Source organism: Manacus candei, unplaced genomic scaffold (assembly GCF_025592945.1).
Source record: "Manacus candei isolate 608988 ecotype Guabito, Panama unplaced genomic scaffold, ASM2559294v1 h1tg000106l, whole genome shotgun sequence".
NCBI classification, from domain to species: Eukaryota; Metazoa; Chordata; class Aves; order Passeriformes; family Pipridae; genus Manacus; species Manacus candei.
This window is the reverse complement of record NW_026138154.1, coordinates 1313682-1329335: the sequence shown is the minus strand read 5'-3', so window position 1 is coordinate 1329335 and position 15654 is coordinate 1313682. Positions and strand designations below refer to the sequence as shown.

The 15654-nt window shown below is 56.9% G+C and overlaps 1 protein-coding gene and 1 long non-coding RNA gene across 10 annotated transcripts; one reads left to right on the top strand and one right to left on the bottom strand.

Annotated features, from left to right (window-relative positions):
• Positions 1 to 631: 631 nt before the first annotated feature.
• SH3GL1 (SH3 domain containing GRB2 like 1, endophilin A2) lies at positions 632 to 15107 on the top strand. Of its 9 annotated transcripts, none has more exons than XR_007900072.1 (10): positions 632 to 700; positions 793 to 865; positions 2191 to 2334; positions 5624 to 5757; positions 6791 to 6949; positions 8047 to 8150; positions 9646 to 9770; positions 10203 to 10256; positions 11679 to 12255; positions 12733 to 15107. XR_007900072.1 is itself a non-coding variant. In XM_051769238.1 (9 exons), the coding sequence occupies exons 1-9, from the start codon at positions 692 to 694 to the stop codon at positions 11873 to 11875; spliced, it is 999 nt and encodes a 332-aa protein (XP_051625198.1). In that variant the 5' UTR covers positions 632 to 691; the 3' UTR covers positions 11876 to 15107. The 9 variants fall into 9 exon arrangements, 2 of the variants coding, with proteins under 2 accessions (XP_051625198.1, XP_051625199.1); XR_007900067.1 differs by having other exon boundaries at positions 11679 to 12278; positions 12397 to 15107; XR_007900071.1 differs by having other exon boundaries at positions 11679 to 12355.
• LOC127461426 (uncharacterized) lies at positions 14950 to 15453 on the bottom strand. Its single transcript, XR_007900073.1, has 2 exons — positions 15424 to 15453; positions 14950 to 15285 (listed from the first exon to the last, which is right to left on the bottom strand). It is a non-coding gene; the product is annotated as an uncharacterized LOC127461426 (long non-coding RNA).
• Between the last annotated feature and the right edge of the window lie 201 nt (positions 15454 to 15654).

Sequence of the window (15654 nt, the reverse complement as noted above, 5' to 3'; positions counted from 1 at the left end):
GGGTGGCTCCTGCTGGGGGTGAGGAATATCCTGGAGGAGGAGGTTTGGGCAGGCAGGAGATGTTTGGGGGTTCACTGGGGCCGGTTTTGGGGTGTTCCTGCCTCTTAAAATAAGGAAAGGGAAGGGAAGGGAAGGGAAGGGAAGGGAAGGGAAGGGAAGGGAAGGGAAGGGAAGGGAAGGGAAGGGAAGGGAAGGGAAGGGAAGGGAAGGAAGGGAAGGGAAGGGAAGGGAAGGGAAGGGAAGGGAAGGGAAGGGAAGGGAAGGGAAGGGAAGGAGAAGGGAAGGAGAAGGGAAAGAGAAGGAAGAACGGAGAAGGGAAGGAATCCATTCATTGCTTGCATCCAGGAAGGAATCCATCCATTCCTTGCATCCAGGATGAAATCCATCCATTGCTTGCATCCAGCTTGGCTTAAGGGAGCCCTGAATGTGTCCTGGGAATGCTGGAGGTGCAATCCCAGCCCTCCTTCCTGCTGGGAGCAGTGAGGGGGGTTGTCTGAGGCCGGGATGTTCTGGGATGTTCCTTCCTCTCCCAGGTGCTGCCTGGCCCATCCCTGTTCCCTGTGTGTGTCCCAGGGAATTATCCCATGGGATCTGAGGGCTCAAGATCCTCCCCTGTGCTGTTTTCCCACAGCTGGTCAGCGAGAAGGTCGGAGGGGCCGAGGGGACCAAGCTCGACGATGACTTCAAGGAGATGGAAAAGGTGAGGAGGGAACCTCTCAAATCCCTGGATAATCCCTCTGGGATGTCCCTGGAGCCCTGAGCTGACCCCCCCTCGTCTCCTGTCCCCCACAGAAGGTGGATCTGACCAGCAAAGCCGTCACAGAGGTGCTCACCAGGACCATCGAGTACCTGCAGCCCAACCCAGGTGAGGGCCCTTCCCTCTGCTCCAGCTTTCCAGGGAATCAGGGACACCCCAGGGACACCCCAGGGACATCCTTCCCGTGTCCCCAGCCCACACTGGCATCAGGGAAGCTCCAGGGGTGCTGTCAGCCCTGCTTGGATCCGACACAGACACATCTCCTGCCTCAGACCCTCATTTTTTTCCTTGGAATGTGCAGCCAAAAGTGCTGTTTCCGGGCTGGGAAGGGGAATTTTGGAGCCTGCAGTGCTCCCTCATTCCCAGCCAGCTGCTCCAGGGGCTCTGGAAGGGCTGGGGAAACTCCTTTGGCCTTTCTGCAGGGAGAACTATTTTTGCCACGAGTCTTGGAAAAGGAATTGCTCTTTTCCACAGCCAGGGATGTTTCTGGGAGGTGGAGACTGTGGAGCTGCTTGGCTTGGGAAAAAAACACAGCCCAAAACCTCCCCCTTCCCTGCTGGCAGCAGCTCCTGGCAGGTGCCAGGAAAAAGAAGGAAAGGAGAGGAGAGGGAAAGGGAGAAAGGGAAAGGGAAAGGGAGAAAGGGAAAGGGAAAGGGAAAGGGAAAGGGAAAGGGAAAGGGAAAGGGAAAGGGAAAGGGAAAGGGAAAGGGAAAGGGAAAGGGAAAGGAAAGGGAAAAGGGAGGAAGGGAAGGGAAGGGAAGGGAAGGGAAGGGAAGGGAAGGGAGAAGGAAGGGAAGGGAAGGGAAGGGAAGGGAAGGGAAGGGAAGGGAAGGGAAGGGAAGGGAAGGGAAGGGAAGGGAAGGGAAGGGAAGGGAAGGGAAGGGAAGGGAAGGGAAGGGAGAAGGGAAGGGAAGGGAAGGGAAGGGAAGGGAAGGGAAGGGAAGGGAAGGGAAGGGAAGGGAAGGGAAAAGGGAAGGGAAAAGGAAGGGAAAAGGGAAGGGAAGGAAAAAGGGAAGGAAAAAGGGAAGGAAAGAGGAAAGGGAAAAGGGAAAGACAGGAAAGGGAAAAGGGAAAGACAGGAAAGGGAAAAGGGAAAGACAGGAAAGGAGAGGGAAGGAGAGGAAAGGAAGGAGAAGGCGAAGAGAAGGCAGAAGGGAAGGAATCCATCCATTGTTTGCATCCAGGAAGGAATCCATCCATTGCTTGCATCCAGCTTGGCTGAAGGGAGCTCTGAGTTGGTGCTGGGAATGCTGGGGGTGCAATCCCAGCCCTCCTTCCTGCTGGGAGCAGTGGGGGAGGTTGTCTGAGGCCGGGATGTTCCAGGATGTCCCGGGATGTCCCGGGATGTTCTGGGATGTTCCGGGATGTTCTGGGATGTCCCGGGATGTTCCGGGGTGTTCCAGCCCAGCCAACCATGGCTGTTTGTGTGGCAGCTTCCAGGGCCAAGCTGACCATGCTCAACACCATGTCCAAGATCCGGGGGCAGGTGAAGAACCCGGGATACCCCCAGTCTGAGGGGCTGCTGGGGGAGAGCATGATCCGGTATGGAAAGGAGCTGGGAGAGGATTCCAACTTCGGTGAGTGGCCCATGGGATTGGGGCTGGAGCAGGGGCAGCTCTGGGAGGGTTTGGGGGACCCTTTTGTGGCATCAAAGGGCTGGGGGAGACTAAAAGGGTCTCTGAAAAGAATTCCTTAAAGGAATCTCTTAAAGGAGTCTCTTAAAGGGATTTCTTAAAGGAATCCCTTAAAGGAATCACTTAAAGGAATCTTTTAAAAGAATTCCTTAAAAGAGTCTCTTAAAAGAATCTCTTTAAGGAATCTCTTAAAAGAATCCATTAAAAGAATCCCTTAAAGGAATCCCTTAAAGGAATCTCTTAAAAGAATCCCTTTAAGGAATCTTTTAAAAGAATTCTTTAAAAGAATCTCTTAAAAGAATCCCTGCAAAGAATCCCTTAAAGGAATCCCTTAAAAGAATCCCTTCAAAGAATTCCTTCAAAGAATCTCTTAAAAGAATCTCTTAAAAGAATCCATTAAAAGAATCTCTTAAAGGAATCACTTAAAGGAATCTCTTAAAGGAATCACTTAAAGGAATCTCTTAAAGAAATCTCTTAAAAGAATCCCTTCAAAGAATTCCTTAAAGGAATCTCTTAAAGGAACCCCTTAAAGGAATCCCTTAAAGGAATCTCTTAAAGGAATCCCTTCAAAGAATTCCTTAAAGGAATCTCTTAAAGGAATCTCTAAAAAGATTTCCTTAAAAGAATCTCTTAAAAGAGTCTCTTAAAAGAATCTCTTAAAGGAATCCCTTAAAAGAATCCCTTAAAGGAGTCTCTTAAAGGAATCCCTTCAAAGAATTCCTTCAAAGAATCTATTAAAAGAATTCCTTAAAGGAATCTCTTGGAAGAATCCCTTAAAGGAATCTTTAAAGGAATCTTTCAAAGAAATCTCTTAAAGGAATCCCTTAAAGGAATCTCTTCAAAGAGGTGCAGAGATTTCCAGAGGTTTCCAGGGTGGCAGGGAAGGGGTGGGAGAGTCAAACTGGAAGAGGGCAGGGGTAGGTGGGATATTGGGAAGGAATTCCTGGCTGGGAGGGTGGGGAGGAGCTGGGATGGAATTCCCAGAGACGCTGTGGCTGCCCCAGCCCTGGAAGTGTCCAAGGAGAAGGGAAGGCTCCAGGGAGACCTGAGAGCCCCTTCCAGGGCCTGAAAGGACTCCAGGAGAGCTGGAGAGGGACTTGGGACAAGGGATGGAGGGACAGGACACAGGGAATGGCTTCAAAGTGAAAGAGGGGAAATTTAGGTGGGATATTGGGAAGGAATTCCTGGCTGTGAGGGTGAGGAGGGACTGGGATGGATTTTCCAGAGAAGCTGTGGCTGCCCCATCCCTGGGAGTGTCCAAGGCCAGGTTGGAACACCCTGGGCTGGTGGGAGGTGTCCCTGCCCATGGCAGGGGGTGGCACTGGATGGGCTTTAAGGCCCCTTCCAACCCAACCCATTCTATTATTCTCCAATCCCAGGTATCCTGGATCCCAATCCGTGGCAAAACCACCTCTTAGTCCTTTCTTATTAAACCCTGAGATAAATTTGGATGTTAAAAAAAACCCAAAAAACCACAAACCCACCCCTTTCTAACCTGAACAACGACGTGGGAACAGATCCCAGCGGGATTTTTTCGGGATCCCTTCCAAGCCATTCCAACCCATTCCAAACCATCCCGTGACTCCTCCCAGGGGCTGGAGCCAAGGAATCTTTCCCTGTGGCTCTTTTCCATGGCCACGTGTGCCTGGGAGGGGAGGAGGAGGAGGAGGGGGAGTGACCTCAGTTCTAATCCCCTCAGACATCCCAGCTGCTGCTCCCAGCTCGGGGAGGAGCTGCCTGGGATGGGGGAGAATTAAAAACCTCTGGCTGTTTTCTTGGGAATGCCAAAGGGTTCTGGAGAATCACAGAATCAGCTGGGTTGGAAGGGACCTCCGAGATCATCCTGTGTTACACTGGCTGTGGCTGTGGCTGTGTTTCCTTCTCACATATCTTGATTTTGTGGAATGTTTAGTGTGAAATCTGCTGGTTTCTGGGCCTGGGCAAGAGAAGATTCTCTCTTAACTGTATGTTTGTCCAGCTTTTTCCTTGGCTGCAGAGCTCGGAACTTGAAGTTAAACTAAAAATGGTCCTTGGGAGAATCCAAAAGGAATAAATGAATTCCTCAAAAAAAACCCCAAAAAAAGTGGGATTGTGGCTCAGAGGGGAGGAGAAGGGCTCAGGTTGGTTGAGAGCCTGCAGGGTTTGCTGCCAGCAGCTGAAAAAAAAAAAGTTGGTCAGAGCAACTCCAGGGCTTCCCATGGCCAGGAAAAAAAAGCTGGATCAGCCCAAGGCTCTCCTGGCCAAGAGCAGAGCAGCCAGTGAGCAGCTCAGCAGCTCCAAATCCTGCTTTTGGAAAACCCTCCCTGCATCTGCAGGGCTGGGAGAGGCTGTTCCAGCTTTTCAGAGGCAGGGAAGTGTCCCCCTGTGGATCCAGCCCTGTGCCAGGCTGGGGGGTTGGGAATTCCAGAGGGAATGTGGGAGGTTGGAGGGGGGCAGAGTTGGTTGGAAGGGGTTTGGAGCTCTCTGGGCTGGTGGGAGGTGTGGGGGGTGTGGGGGGTGTCCCTGCCCCGGGGACTGGAGGAGCTTTGAGGTCCTTTCCAACCCAAACCAGGCTGGGATTGTGATTCCCACACACACACAAAGGCTCTTCTGCAGCCCCTGCTTTCGGGCTCTGCTTAACTCCTTCCTCTGATTAACTCCTTCCTCTCCCTCCTTCCTTCCTCTCCATCTCCTCCTTCCTTTCCCTTCCCTCCTTCTCCCTTCCCTCCTTTCTCTCCCTCCCTCCTTCCTCCCCCATCCCTCCCTCCTTCCTCCCCATCCCTCTTTCCTCTCCCTCCCCTCTTCCTCTCCCTTCCCTCCCTCGTCTCCCCTCCCTCCTTCTCCCTCCTCTCCCATCTCTCCTTCCTCTCCCTCCCCTCCTTCCTCTCTCTTCCTTCCTTCCTCTCCCATCTCTCCTTCCTCTCCCTCCCCTCCTTCCTCTCCCTCCCTCCTTCCTCTCCCTTCTCTCCTTCCTCTCCCATCCCTCCCTCTTCTCCCTTCCCTCCTTCTTCTCCCTTCCTTCCTTCCTCTCCCATCCCTACTTCTTCTCCCTCCCTCCTTCCTTGCCCTTCTCTCCCTCATCTCCCTTCCCTCCTTCTCCCTTCCCTCCCTCCTCAACCTCCCCTCCTTCCTCTCCCTTCTCTCCTTCTTCTCTCTCCCCTCCTTCCTCTCCCTCCCTCCCTGTTTTCCCTCCCTCCTTGTTTTCCCTCTCCCTGTTTTCCCTGTCTCCCTGTCTCCCTGTTTTCCCGGGCAGGTGACGCTCTGCTGGACGCGGGTGAGTCCATGAAGCGCCTGGCTGAGGTGAAGGATTCCCTGGACATCGAGGTCAAACAGAACTTTATTGATCCCCTGCAGAACCTCTGTGACAAAGACCTGAAGGAGATCCAGGTAAATCCCACCTCCAGGGGGAGATTTTTCCTCCTCCTCCTGCTCTCTCTGCTTTCCAAGGTGGGATCCAAGGGCTGACAGGAATTCCCTGCACTGGGTGTTTTCTCCCTCCTGCTGCTCCTGAGCAGGCTGGATGCAGCTTGGAATGGCTTCCAAACCATCCCAAAACACCTTCTGGCCTTGCTGAATCCGGTTCCTTGTGCTGGGAGCTTCAGTTTGGGCTTCAAGCCCTGAGCAATCCCCCCCTCCAGGCCTCAGCATCCCGGGAAAGCCCTTTGGTGCCTCACAGGGGGACACAGAACTCCGGAGTGCAGATCCATGCAAAGCACAGCCAGGCTCTGGAATGGGATCTGTCCCAACCCCTCATTCCCAAGGCAGCTCTCTTGAGTGAATTTTCACTCCCAGTGGTGCCCCAGGTAACATAACCCCCCATTTTCTGCCTCAGTGCTCCTCCATCCCCCAATTCCATGAGGATAAAACATTCCTACCCTCAGAGCCCGGGAATGCAACGCCCAGAGCCCACATTCCTGATCTCCAGAGATCCCTGGAGGTCCTGAGGAGCTGGAAGCAGCAGGACAGGTCTTCACCTTCCCCAATGTGGGGCACAGCCTGGGGTGTTTCCCTCAGTGGGAAGGGGCTGGAATCATTCCCCCATCACCCTCTGGAGCGGAGGTGGGAGCGCACTCTGGGATCGGGGTTTGGAGGCAAAGGAGCTCAGCCTGGAGCTGCTCCCAGGAGAGCCTGGCTGCTCCCAGCTCCTCCTGCTTCCCTGCTCATCCCTCCCATCCCCAGCAGGACAGTTTTTCACCTTCCCCAATGTGGGGCACGGCCTGGGGTGTTTCCCTCAGTGGGAAGGGGCTGGAATCATTCCCCCATTCCACAGGAGCACCAGGAGCAGGCGCTCCAGGATCAGGGTTTGGAGGCACCAGGAGCTCAGCCTGGAAACAGAGCTGAGCTGCTCCCAGGAGATGCTGGCTGCTCCCAGCTCCTGCTGCTTCCCTGCTCATGCCATGCCATGCCATCCCACCCCCAGCACCACCTGAAGAAGCTGGAAGGGCGGCGCCTGGACTTCGACTACAAGAAGAAGCGCCAGGGGAAGATCCCGGACGAGGAGCTCCGACAGGCCATGGAGAAGTTCGAGGAGTCCAAGGAGGTGGCAGAGACCAGCATGCACAACCTGCTGGAGACTGATGTGAGAGGGGCTCCGTGTCCCTGGGGTGGGATCCCGCCGGGATGGCCCCAGCTGGACACTCGTTGGTGCTCCTGGGGGGTTTGGCTCCGTGGGAACCCGGAGCTGAGTGACCAGCACGGGGCTGCTCCGGCCTTGGGGAGCCCCTGGTTCTGAGCCAGCTCCTGGAGCAGCAGGGGAGAGGCTGGGGCTTCCACCAGGCAGGTCTGCTCTGGGTGGAGGGATCAGCTCTGATTCCCAAGGAGGAACCTCAGTGGAGAGATCAGTTCTGATTCCCAAGGAGGAACCTCAGTGGAGGGATCAGTTCTGATTCCCTAAGAGAAACCCCAGTGGAGGGAGCCTCCTGTCAGAGTGGAGGGAGTCAGTTCTGATTCCCAAGAAGGAATCTCAGAGGAGGGAGTCTCCTTTCCATGGAAGGAGTCAGTTCTGATTCCCAAGGAGTCTCCTCTCAGAGTGGAGGGAGTCAGTTCTAATTCCCAAAGAGGAATCTCGGTGGAGGGAATCTCCTTTCCATGGAGGGATCAGTTTTGATTCCCAAGGAGTCTCCTCTGGGTGGAGGGAGTCAGTTCTCGTTCTCAAGGACAAACCTCAGTGGAGGGAGTCTCTTTTCCATGGAGGGAGTCAGTTCTGATTCCCAAGGAGGAATCTCACTGGATGGAGTCTCCTCTCCAGAGTGGGATGAGTTTGGGCAGGATTTCACAGCAGGCAAGCTCTGCAGTGACAGGAGTGTCCTGCAGTGACAGGAGTGTCCTGCAGTGACAGGAGTGTCCCAAACCCTGCAGTGTCCAGAGTGTCCCAAGCCCTGCAGTGTCCAGAGTGTCCCAAATCCTGCAGTGACAGGAGTGTCCCAAACCCTGCAGTGGCCAGTGTCCGAAATCCTACAGTGTCCAGAGTGTCCCAAACCCTGCAGTGACAGGAGTGTCCCAAACCCTGCCGAGCCTCAGCCGGTTCCTCCCCTCCGGTGCCCCAAATCCCAAACCTTCTCCTCATGCCCTGTCTCTCCCGTGCCCTGGGGGCAGTGTGGGGTGTGCTGTGCCTCCTGTGCCTCCTGTGCCTCCTGTGCCAGGGGGCACAGCCCTTCCCCCCCGGTGTCCCCGCAGATCGAGCAGGTGAGCCAGCTCTCGGCGCTGGTGGACGCCCAGCTGGACTATCACCGCCAGGCCGTGCAGATCCTGGACGAGCTGGCCGAGAAACTCAAGCGCAGGTGAGTCCCAGGGGCACCCCCAACCTGCCCCCCTGCCTGTCTGGGGACACAGGAGACTCCCTGGGAATCACAGGATCCCGGAACGGGGGCGGTTGGAAGGGGCCGTGAGGGTCGTGGAGTTCCACCCCCTGCCATGGGACACCTCCCACCATCCCAGGGTGCTCCAACCTGGCCTGGGACACTCCCAGGGATGGGGCAGCCACAGCTTCTCTGGGAATTCCATTCCAGTCCCTCACCAACCTCCCAGCCAGGAATTCCTTCCCAAAATCCCATCTAAATTTCCCCTCTTTCAGTGTGAAGCCATTCCCTGTGTCCTGTCCCTCCATCCCTCATCCCAGGTCCCTCTCCAGCTCTCCTGGAGTCCCTTCAGGCCCTGGAAGGGGCTCTCAGGTCTCCCTGGATCCTTCCCTTCTCCAACCTGGCCTTGGACACTTCCTGGGATGGGGCAGCCACAGCTTCCCTGGGAATTCCATCCCAGCCCCTCCCCACCCTCATAGCCTGGAATTCCTTCCCAATATCCCATCTAAATTTCCCCTCTTTCACTTTGAAGCCATTCCCTGTGTCCTGTCCCTCCATCCCTTGTCCCACATCCTTCTCCAGCTCTCCTGTAACCCCTTCAGGCCCTGGAAGGGGCCCTTGGGCACTCCCAGGGCTGGGGCAGCCACAACTTCTCTGGGAATTCCATCCCAGCCCTCCCCACCCTCCCAGGGAATCTGTTCCTGGGTGTCAAAGCCACTTCTGGAGTTTCAATCCAGACCTTCTCCAGGCGCTGCTCCCAGCGAGGCTGGATTTGAGCTTGGCAGGGATGGAAAAGGGTTGGAATTCCCTCCATGCCACCCCATCTCTGGGCTTCTGAGCCCTGTGAGCTGGTGCTGGGAGGCAGGTGGGAACACCCCTGGAGCTGCCTGGTCTTGCCCTGCCCTCCTGGGATTCCTGCCCTCCCGGGATTCCTGCCCTCCCGGGATTCCTGCCCTCCAGCAGCTGCCAGAATCCACAGGGGAGCTGTTGGAACAGGGAATGAGCTGGTTTGCACAACTCCCCCGGGTCACCTGAGCCACCACGTCCCCAAAGTGGGGCTGGGGAAGGAGGGGTGGATTCCCTGCAGGGCCAGATCCGCTCCCTCCTCCTGGAGAAGCTGCCCAGTGGATCCCGTGGGTGGATCCCGTGGGTGGATCCTGTGGGTGGATCCTGTGGGTGGATCCCACGTGTTTGCTTGGAATGAGGAGGAGCTGGGAGGAGGATCCTGCGAAGCCTCAGCTTCCAAACTACAGCACGAGTGTCCTCTGCTGGCCTGAATTCCCCAGCATTCCACGGCAAAGCCCGGAATTCCCTTCCCTCCCAGGGTGGGAAGACCCGCCTTCCAAAGGCTCTGGCACGGGGAGTCTGAGCAGATCCTTCTCCACAAAAACCCGAGCCAGGAGGAGGAAAAACACATCGATCCCATTGCATCCCATCCCTTATTTCAGTTTGTCCCCCCTTTTTTCCCTTCTCCCAGGATGAGGGAGGCCTCCTCCCGCCCCAGGCGGGAATACAAGCCCAAGCCCAGGGAGAGCTACGACTTCGGAGAGAGCGACCAGTCCAACGGGGGCTTCTCCTGCAACCCCACCCCCAAAGTCTCAGGTGAGGCTGTGCCAGGGCTGTGCCCTCCTCCCCCTGTGCCCCTGGAGCTGCTCTGTTTGCCCGGGAAGGATGGCTCTGGATGTGGCCCTGGAAAACGTCAGGAATGCCTCTGGATCGGGCTGGGGGCTCTCGGGGCAGGACAGCCTTTGTCGTGTTGGCTCTGGGGATGTTCCAGAGGTTTCTCCAGCCTGGGAAGTGCCCACTCAGTGCCAAGCAGGAAAAACCAAGGATCTCTCCCTCCCTCCCCTCTTCCATCCCGCTGCATCCCTCCCTCCTTCCCTCCCTCCTTCCCTCCTTCCCTCCCTCCCTCCCTCCCGGGGGTCTCTAACAGCATGTGCCCCCCCCCCCATTTCTCCTAACAGCCCTTCCCTGCCTTTTCCCTGTCCCCATTCCCATGGTTTTTAAGCATGTCTCTTTTTTGTTTGGAAGCAGCTTCCTCCTCTTTCCGGTCGGACAAACCTTCCCGGGCCTCCGTCAGGAGTATCCGTGAGTTTCCTGCTCTGCGCTGCATGACGTGGGAATTCTCCCATCCCTCCTCCTCCTCCTCCTCCTCCTCCTCTTCCTCCTCCTCTTCCCAGCTTGGAGCTGCTCATCCCTCCGTGCTGAGCCTGAGCTAAGCCTGACCTAAACCCTGAACTAACCCAGCCACGCTCCAGTGGGATTTTCCCACCCCAAAACCGGCTCACCCGGCGGGGCTGGAGCAGCTCCCGTCCCATCCCGATGCTTTTCCAGGAGGGATCAGACCTCTCCAGGGTTTTTCCAAGCACCCAGCCTGGGTTTTTTCCTGGGAAGGCTGGAGGGAGCAGGCAGAGCCTCAGCACAGTGGAGTTTGTGGGTCCTGCTTTGGGATCCCTTCGGGATCTCGGGGCCCTTTGGGATCCCAGCTTGGAGCTGTGGTGGCGGGAAAGGCTCGTGGTGGTGGAGCAGGAGGAGCCTGGAGCAGGGATTTGGGGATTTGGGAAGTTGTCTTGGCTGCTGCTTTCGGTGCCTGGAGGGGCTCTTGCCAAACTGGGTCGTTCCTGGCTGTGGAATCATGGAGTCATGGAATGATTTGGGTTGAAGGGAGCTTCAAGACCACCCAGTTCCACCCACCTTCCACCAGACCAGGTTGCTCCAAGTCTCATCCAACCTGTCCCTTGTGGTTTTCCATCCAAGCAGGAGCTCAAATCCAGGATATCCAAAGGATGCCTTAATAACAAAACCACCCTCGTTACAACAACCTCCACTGGGACAGGCTGGGAAATCCAACCTGTTTAAAATGCCAAAGAGGAGGGTTTGGGGGTCCCACTGACCCCTGTGCCCCCCCCTGTGCCCACAGCCCCTAAAACAAGGCTGGAATTGGAGTTTTCCATCAAAGCAAGAGCTCAAAGCTCTTGTTCCCAGCACTTAATAACAAAACAACCCTTGTTACAACAACCTCCATTGGGACAGGCTGGGAAATCCAACACATTTAGGAGTGCTGGGTGCCAAAGAGGAGGGTTGGGGGTCCTGCTGACCCCTGTGCCCACAGCCCCTAAACCAAGGCTGTATTTGGAGTTTTCCATCAGAGCAAGAGCTAAAACCCAGGATATCCAAAGGGTGCCTTAATAACAACGCTGCCCATTGGGACAGGCTGGGAAATCCAACACATTTAGGAGTGTTGGGTGCCAAAGAGGAGGGTTTGGGGGTCCTGCTGACCCCTGTGCCCCTCCTGTGCCCACAGCCCCTAAAACAAGGCTGGAATTGGAGTTTTCCATCCAAGCAAGAGCTAAAAACCAGGATATCCCAGCGCTTAATAACAAAGCTTCCCCTCATTACAACAACCTCCATTGGGACAGGCTGGGAAATCCAACACATTTAGGAGTGCTGGGTGCCAAAGAGGAGGGTTTGGGGGTCCTGCTCACCCCTGTGCCCCCCCTGTGCCCGCAGCCCCCCTGGACCAGCCCTGCTGCAAAGCCCTGTACGACTTCGAGCCGGAGAACGACGGCGAGCTGGGCTTCAAGGAGGGCGACATCATCACCCTGACGAACCAGATCGACGAGAACTGGTACGAGGGGATGATCCACGGCCACTCCGGCTTCTTCCCGCTCAACTACGTGGAAGTGCTGGTGCCGCTACCTCAGTGAGCCCCCCCCCGCCATTCCCGCTTTTCCCGCCATTCCAGCCACCGCCAGGGAACAACCAGAAGGGTCCCCCTCGGCCCCTTCCCTTCCCCCCCTCGGGAATTTGGGGGTTTTGTTTTTTTTGTTTTGTTTTCTGTGTTTTTCGGGGTTTTTTTTTTGTCCTCCTGGTGCTTGAACTTCGGTACTTTGCTCGTCCTCCTCTCCCCACACACACACACACACACCCCGGCACGGGCCTCTCTCCCTTCTCCAGGTTTTTTGGGGTTTTTTTTGTCTTTCCTTCGGGTCCAGCGCCTGGATGAGCCAGGTGGGAGAGCAGGGAAGTGTCCTGGGAACGCAGGGATGTGTCCTGGGAATGCACAGCCCAGTGGGAAAGCAGGGATGTGTCCTGGGAGAGCAGGGATGTGTCCTGGGATGCACAGCCCAGTGGGAGAGCAGGGATGTGTCCTGGGATACAGGAATGTGTCCTGGGAATGCAGGGATGTGTCCCAGGATGCACAGCCCAGTGGGAGAGCAGGGATGAGTCCTGGGAATGCACAGCCCTGTAGGAGAGCAGGGATGTGTCCTGGGAATGCAGGGATGTGTCCTGGGAATGCAGGGATGTGTCCCAGGATGTACAGCCCAGTGGGAGAGCAGGGAAGTGTCCTGGGAATGGAAGGATGTGTCCTGGGAATGCAGGGATGCGTCCTGGGAATGCACAGCCCAGTGGGAGAGCAGGGATATGTCCTGGGAGAGCAGGGATGTGTCCTGGGATACAGGGATGTGTCCTGGGAATGCAGGGATGTGTCCCAGGATGCACAGCCCAGTGGGAGAGCAGGGATGAGTCCTGGGAATGCACAGCCCAGTGGGATAGCAGAGAGGTGTCCTGGGATGCAGGGATGTGTCCTGGGAATGCAGGGATGTGTCCTGGGATGCACAGAGGCAAAGCAGCCCCCACCTCCCACCCCCCCGAGGGGCAAGACCCCCAAAGCCACTGAAGGAACACTACCCCCCTCTCCCCATGGATCCCATCCCTGCAGGGCGATCCCAGGGGATCAGGGGAGGGGAAGCTGTGGCACAGCAACACTACAACCCCCAGCAAACACTAAGCCAGCCCTGCAGGGCAGGGGCTGAGCCCAGCCTGGGGGGCTGAGCCCTCCCTGGGGCTCTGAGCCATTCCAGGGGCTCTGAGCCCTTCCAGGGATGCTGAGCCCTTCCTGGGACTCTGAGCCATTCCAGGAATGCTGAGCCATCCCTGGGGCTCTGAGCTATTCCAGGGATGCTGAGCCCTTCCAGGGATGTTGAGCCATCCCTGAAGTTTTGAACCCTTCCAGGAATGCTGAGCCCTTCCAGGGGCTCTGAGCCATTCCAGGAATGCTGAGCCATCCCTGGGGCTCTGAGCCCTTCCAGGGATGCTGAGCCCTTCCTGGGGCCCTGAGCCATCCCTGAAGTTTTGAGCCCTTCCAGGGATGCTGAGCCCTTCCTGAGGTTCTGAGGCATTCCAGGGGCTCTGGGCCATCCCTGGGTCTCTGATCCCCCCCTGCCCACCCTGCAGGGACAGCAGGGATGTCCCTGCCTGCTCCAACCCCCTCCTCCCTGCACAGCCCCACTCCAGAGGGAGAAGCTGCTCCTCCCATCCAGGATTTGGGGTTGGGGGGTTTTTTTGGACCTCAGGCTTTTCCTGCCCCAAATGCCCCAAGTGGGTCAGAGCTGGGGGGTGATTTGGGGGGGCAGGAATTGGGGCACAGCCCGGGGTGTGCCCAGGGCAGGGCAGAGCAGGGTGTAGGTTGGGGCTCCTCTCCCCAGGGCTCTGCAGGTCCCTCCCTGCCCATTCCCAGGGATCCCTCAGCACCCCATGGATGGAGCTCCCCTGGGCCTCACGTGCCTTTCCTGTGCCCCCAGCCCTGCCCCCACTGACCCTCCTTGGGGGCCCAACACACCCCTGTGCCCCCAGTGACCCTTTTTTGGGGGCCCAACACACCCCTGTGCCCCCAGTGACCCTTTTTGGGGGCCCAACATACCCCTGTGCCCCCAATGACCTTTTTTGGGGGACAAAGCACCCCATGACCCCAATGACCTTCTTTGGGGGGGCAACACACCCCTGTGCCCCCAGTGACCCTTTTTGGGGGGCAATGCACCTCATGCCCCCACAGATCCTTTTTGGGGGCCCAACACACCCCTGTGCCCCCAATGACCTTTTTTCAGGGGCAACACCCCCCTGTGCCCCCAGTGACCTTCTCTGGGGGATCAGTGCCCCCCTGTGCCCTCAGTGACCCTTTTGGGGGAGCAAAGCACCCCTGTGCCCCCAGTGACCCTCCTTGGAGGGGGGCAATGCACCCCTGTGCCCTGATCCCTGTGCCCCCACTGACCCTTTTTGGGGGATCAATGCCCCCCTGTGCCCCCACTGACCCTTTTTGGGGGCCAACACACCCCTGTGCCCCCACTGACCCTCTTTGGGAGCTCAATTCCCCCCTGTGCCCCCAGTGACCCTTTTTGGGGGATCAATGCCCCCCTGTGCCCCCAGTGACCCTCCCTGTGGGGTCAATGCCCCCCCTGTGCCCCCAGTGACCCTCTTTGGGGGATCAATGCCCCCCTGTGCCCCCACTGACCCTCCCTGTGGGGTCAATGCCCCCCTGTGCCCTGGCTTTGGGGGGACAGGGCTGGTTCATCTCACTGTCCCTTCTCCTGCCCCAGATCCCTGTTCCTGCCCCGGGCTGGGGGGGTGGGATGGGACCCCCTCTCTCCTCAAATCCACGATTTCCCTTCCCAGCCCAGTGGGTTCTTGCCCATCCCTTGGTCTCAGCCCAGCTCTGGGGCTGTGCTGCCCATCCCACACCCCTCATCCATGGGATCCGTGTCTGCCCCACCCCAGCCCCAGAGGGGGGGCACAGGGCAGCTCCCCCCCTCTCTTGGGAGCCCGAGGGAAGCCTGGAATCCTCTGGAATCCTCTGGAATCCTCTGGAATCCTGGGGGCCCTTCCCACTGCCCCCTCCCCGCTGGGACCAGGGTCTCATCCCAGCTCCCGCTCAGGTGGATCCGGACGTGTTCTGTCAGCTGGGACAACTTGCTACATCTCTTTTTTTGTTTGTTTTGTTTTGTTTTGGGTTGGTTTTTTTTTTTTTTTTTTTTTGGTAATGGTTTCTCCTGGTTTTTAGGGGAAAACATAAAAAAAACCAACAAAAAAAAAAAAAAGATGACCCAGGATTCTTGACTTGTATCTCTGAATGGAAAATATTAAATGTTCTCTTCTTTCTAACGGTGCAGTTGTGGAGTCGGGGAGAGGGGTGGGGTGGGACCTTGGAGGGCATGGAGTTCCAGCCCTGGTTTGGGCTGGATGGGACCTGGGAAGTCATGGAATTCCAGCCCTGATTTGGGCTGGATAAAACCTTGAAGGTCATCATGGAATTCCAGCCCTGATTTGGGCTGGATGGGACCTTGAGGGTCATCACTGAATTCCAACTGTGGTTTGGACTGGATGGGACCTTGGAAGTCATGGAATTCCAACCCTGGTTTGGACTGGAAGGGACCTGGGAAGTCATGGAATTCCAGCCTTGATTTGTGCTGGATGGGACCTTGGAGGTCATGGAATTCCAGCCCTGGTTTGGGCTTATCTCATTCCACCCCCTGCCATGGGCAGGGACACCTCCCACTATCCCAGGTTGCTCCAACCCGACCTTGGACACTTCCAGGGATCCAGAGGCAGCCACAGCTTCTCTGGGCACCCCGTGCCAGTCCCTCCCTACCCTCCCATCCAAGAATTCCTTCCCAACATCCCACCCAACCCTTCCCTCTGGAGGAGTTTC

Excerpts from the sequence above, each read along its gene's own strand:
- SH3GL1 (XM_051769238.1), top strand. Across the intron at positions 866-2,190 it reads GTACCTGCAGCCCAACCCAG|CTTCCAGGGCCAAGCTGACC; the intron begins GTGAGGGCCCTT and ends TTTGTGTGGCAG. Across the intron at positions 9,771-10,202 it reads CCCCACCCCCAAAGTCTCAG|CTTCCTCCTCTTTCCGGTCG; the intron begins GTGAGGCTGTGC and ends GTTTGGAAGCAG.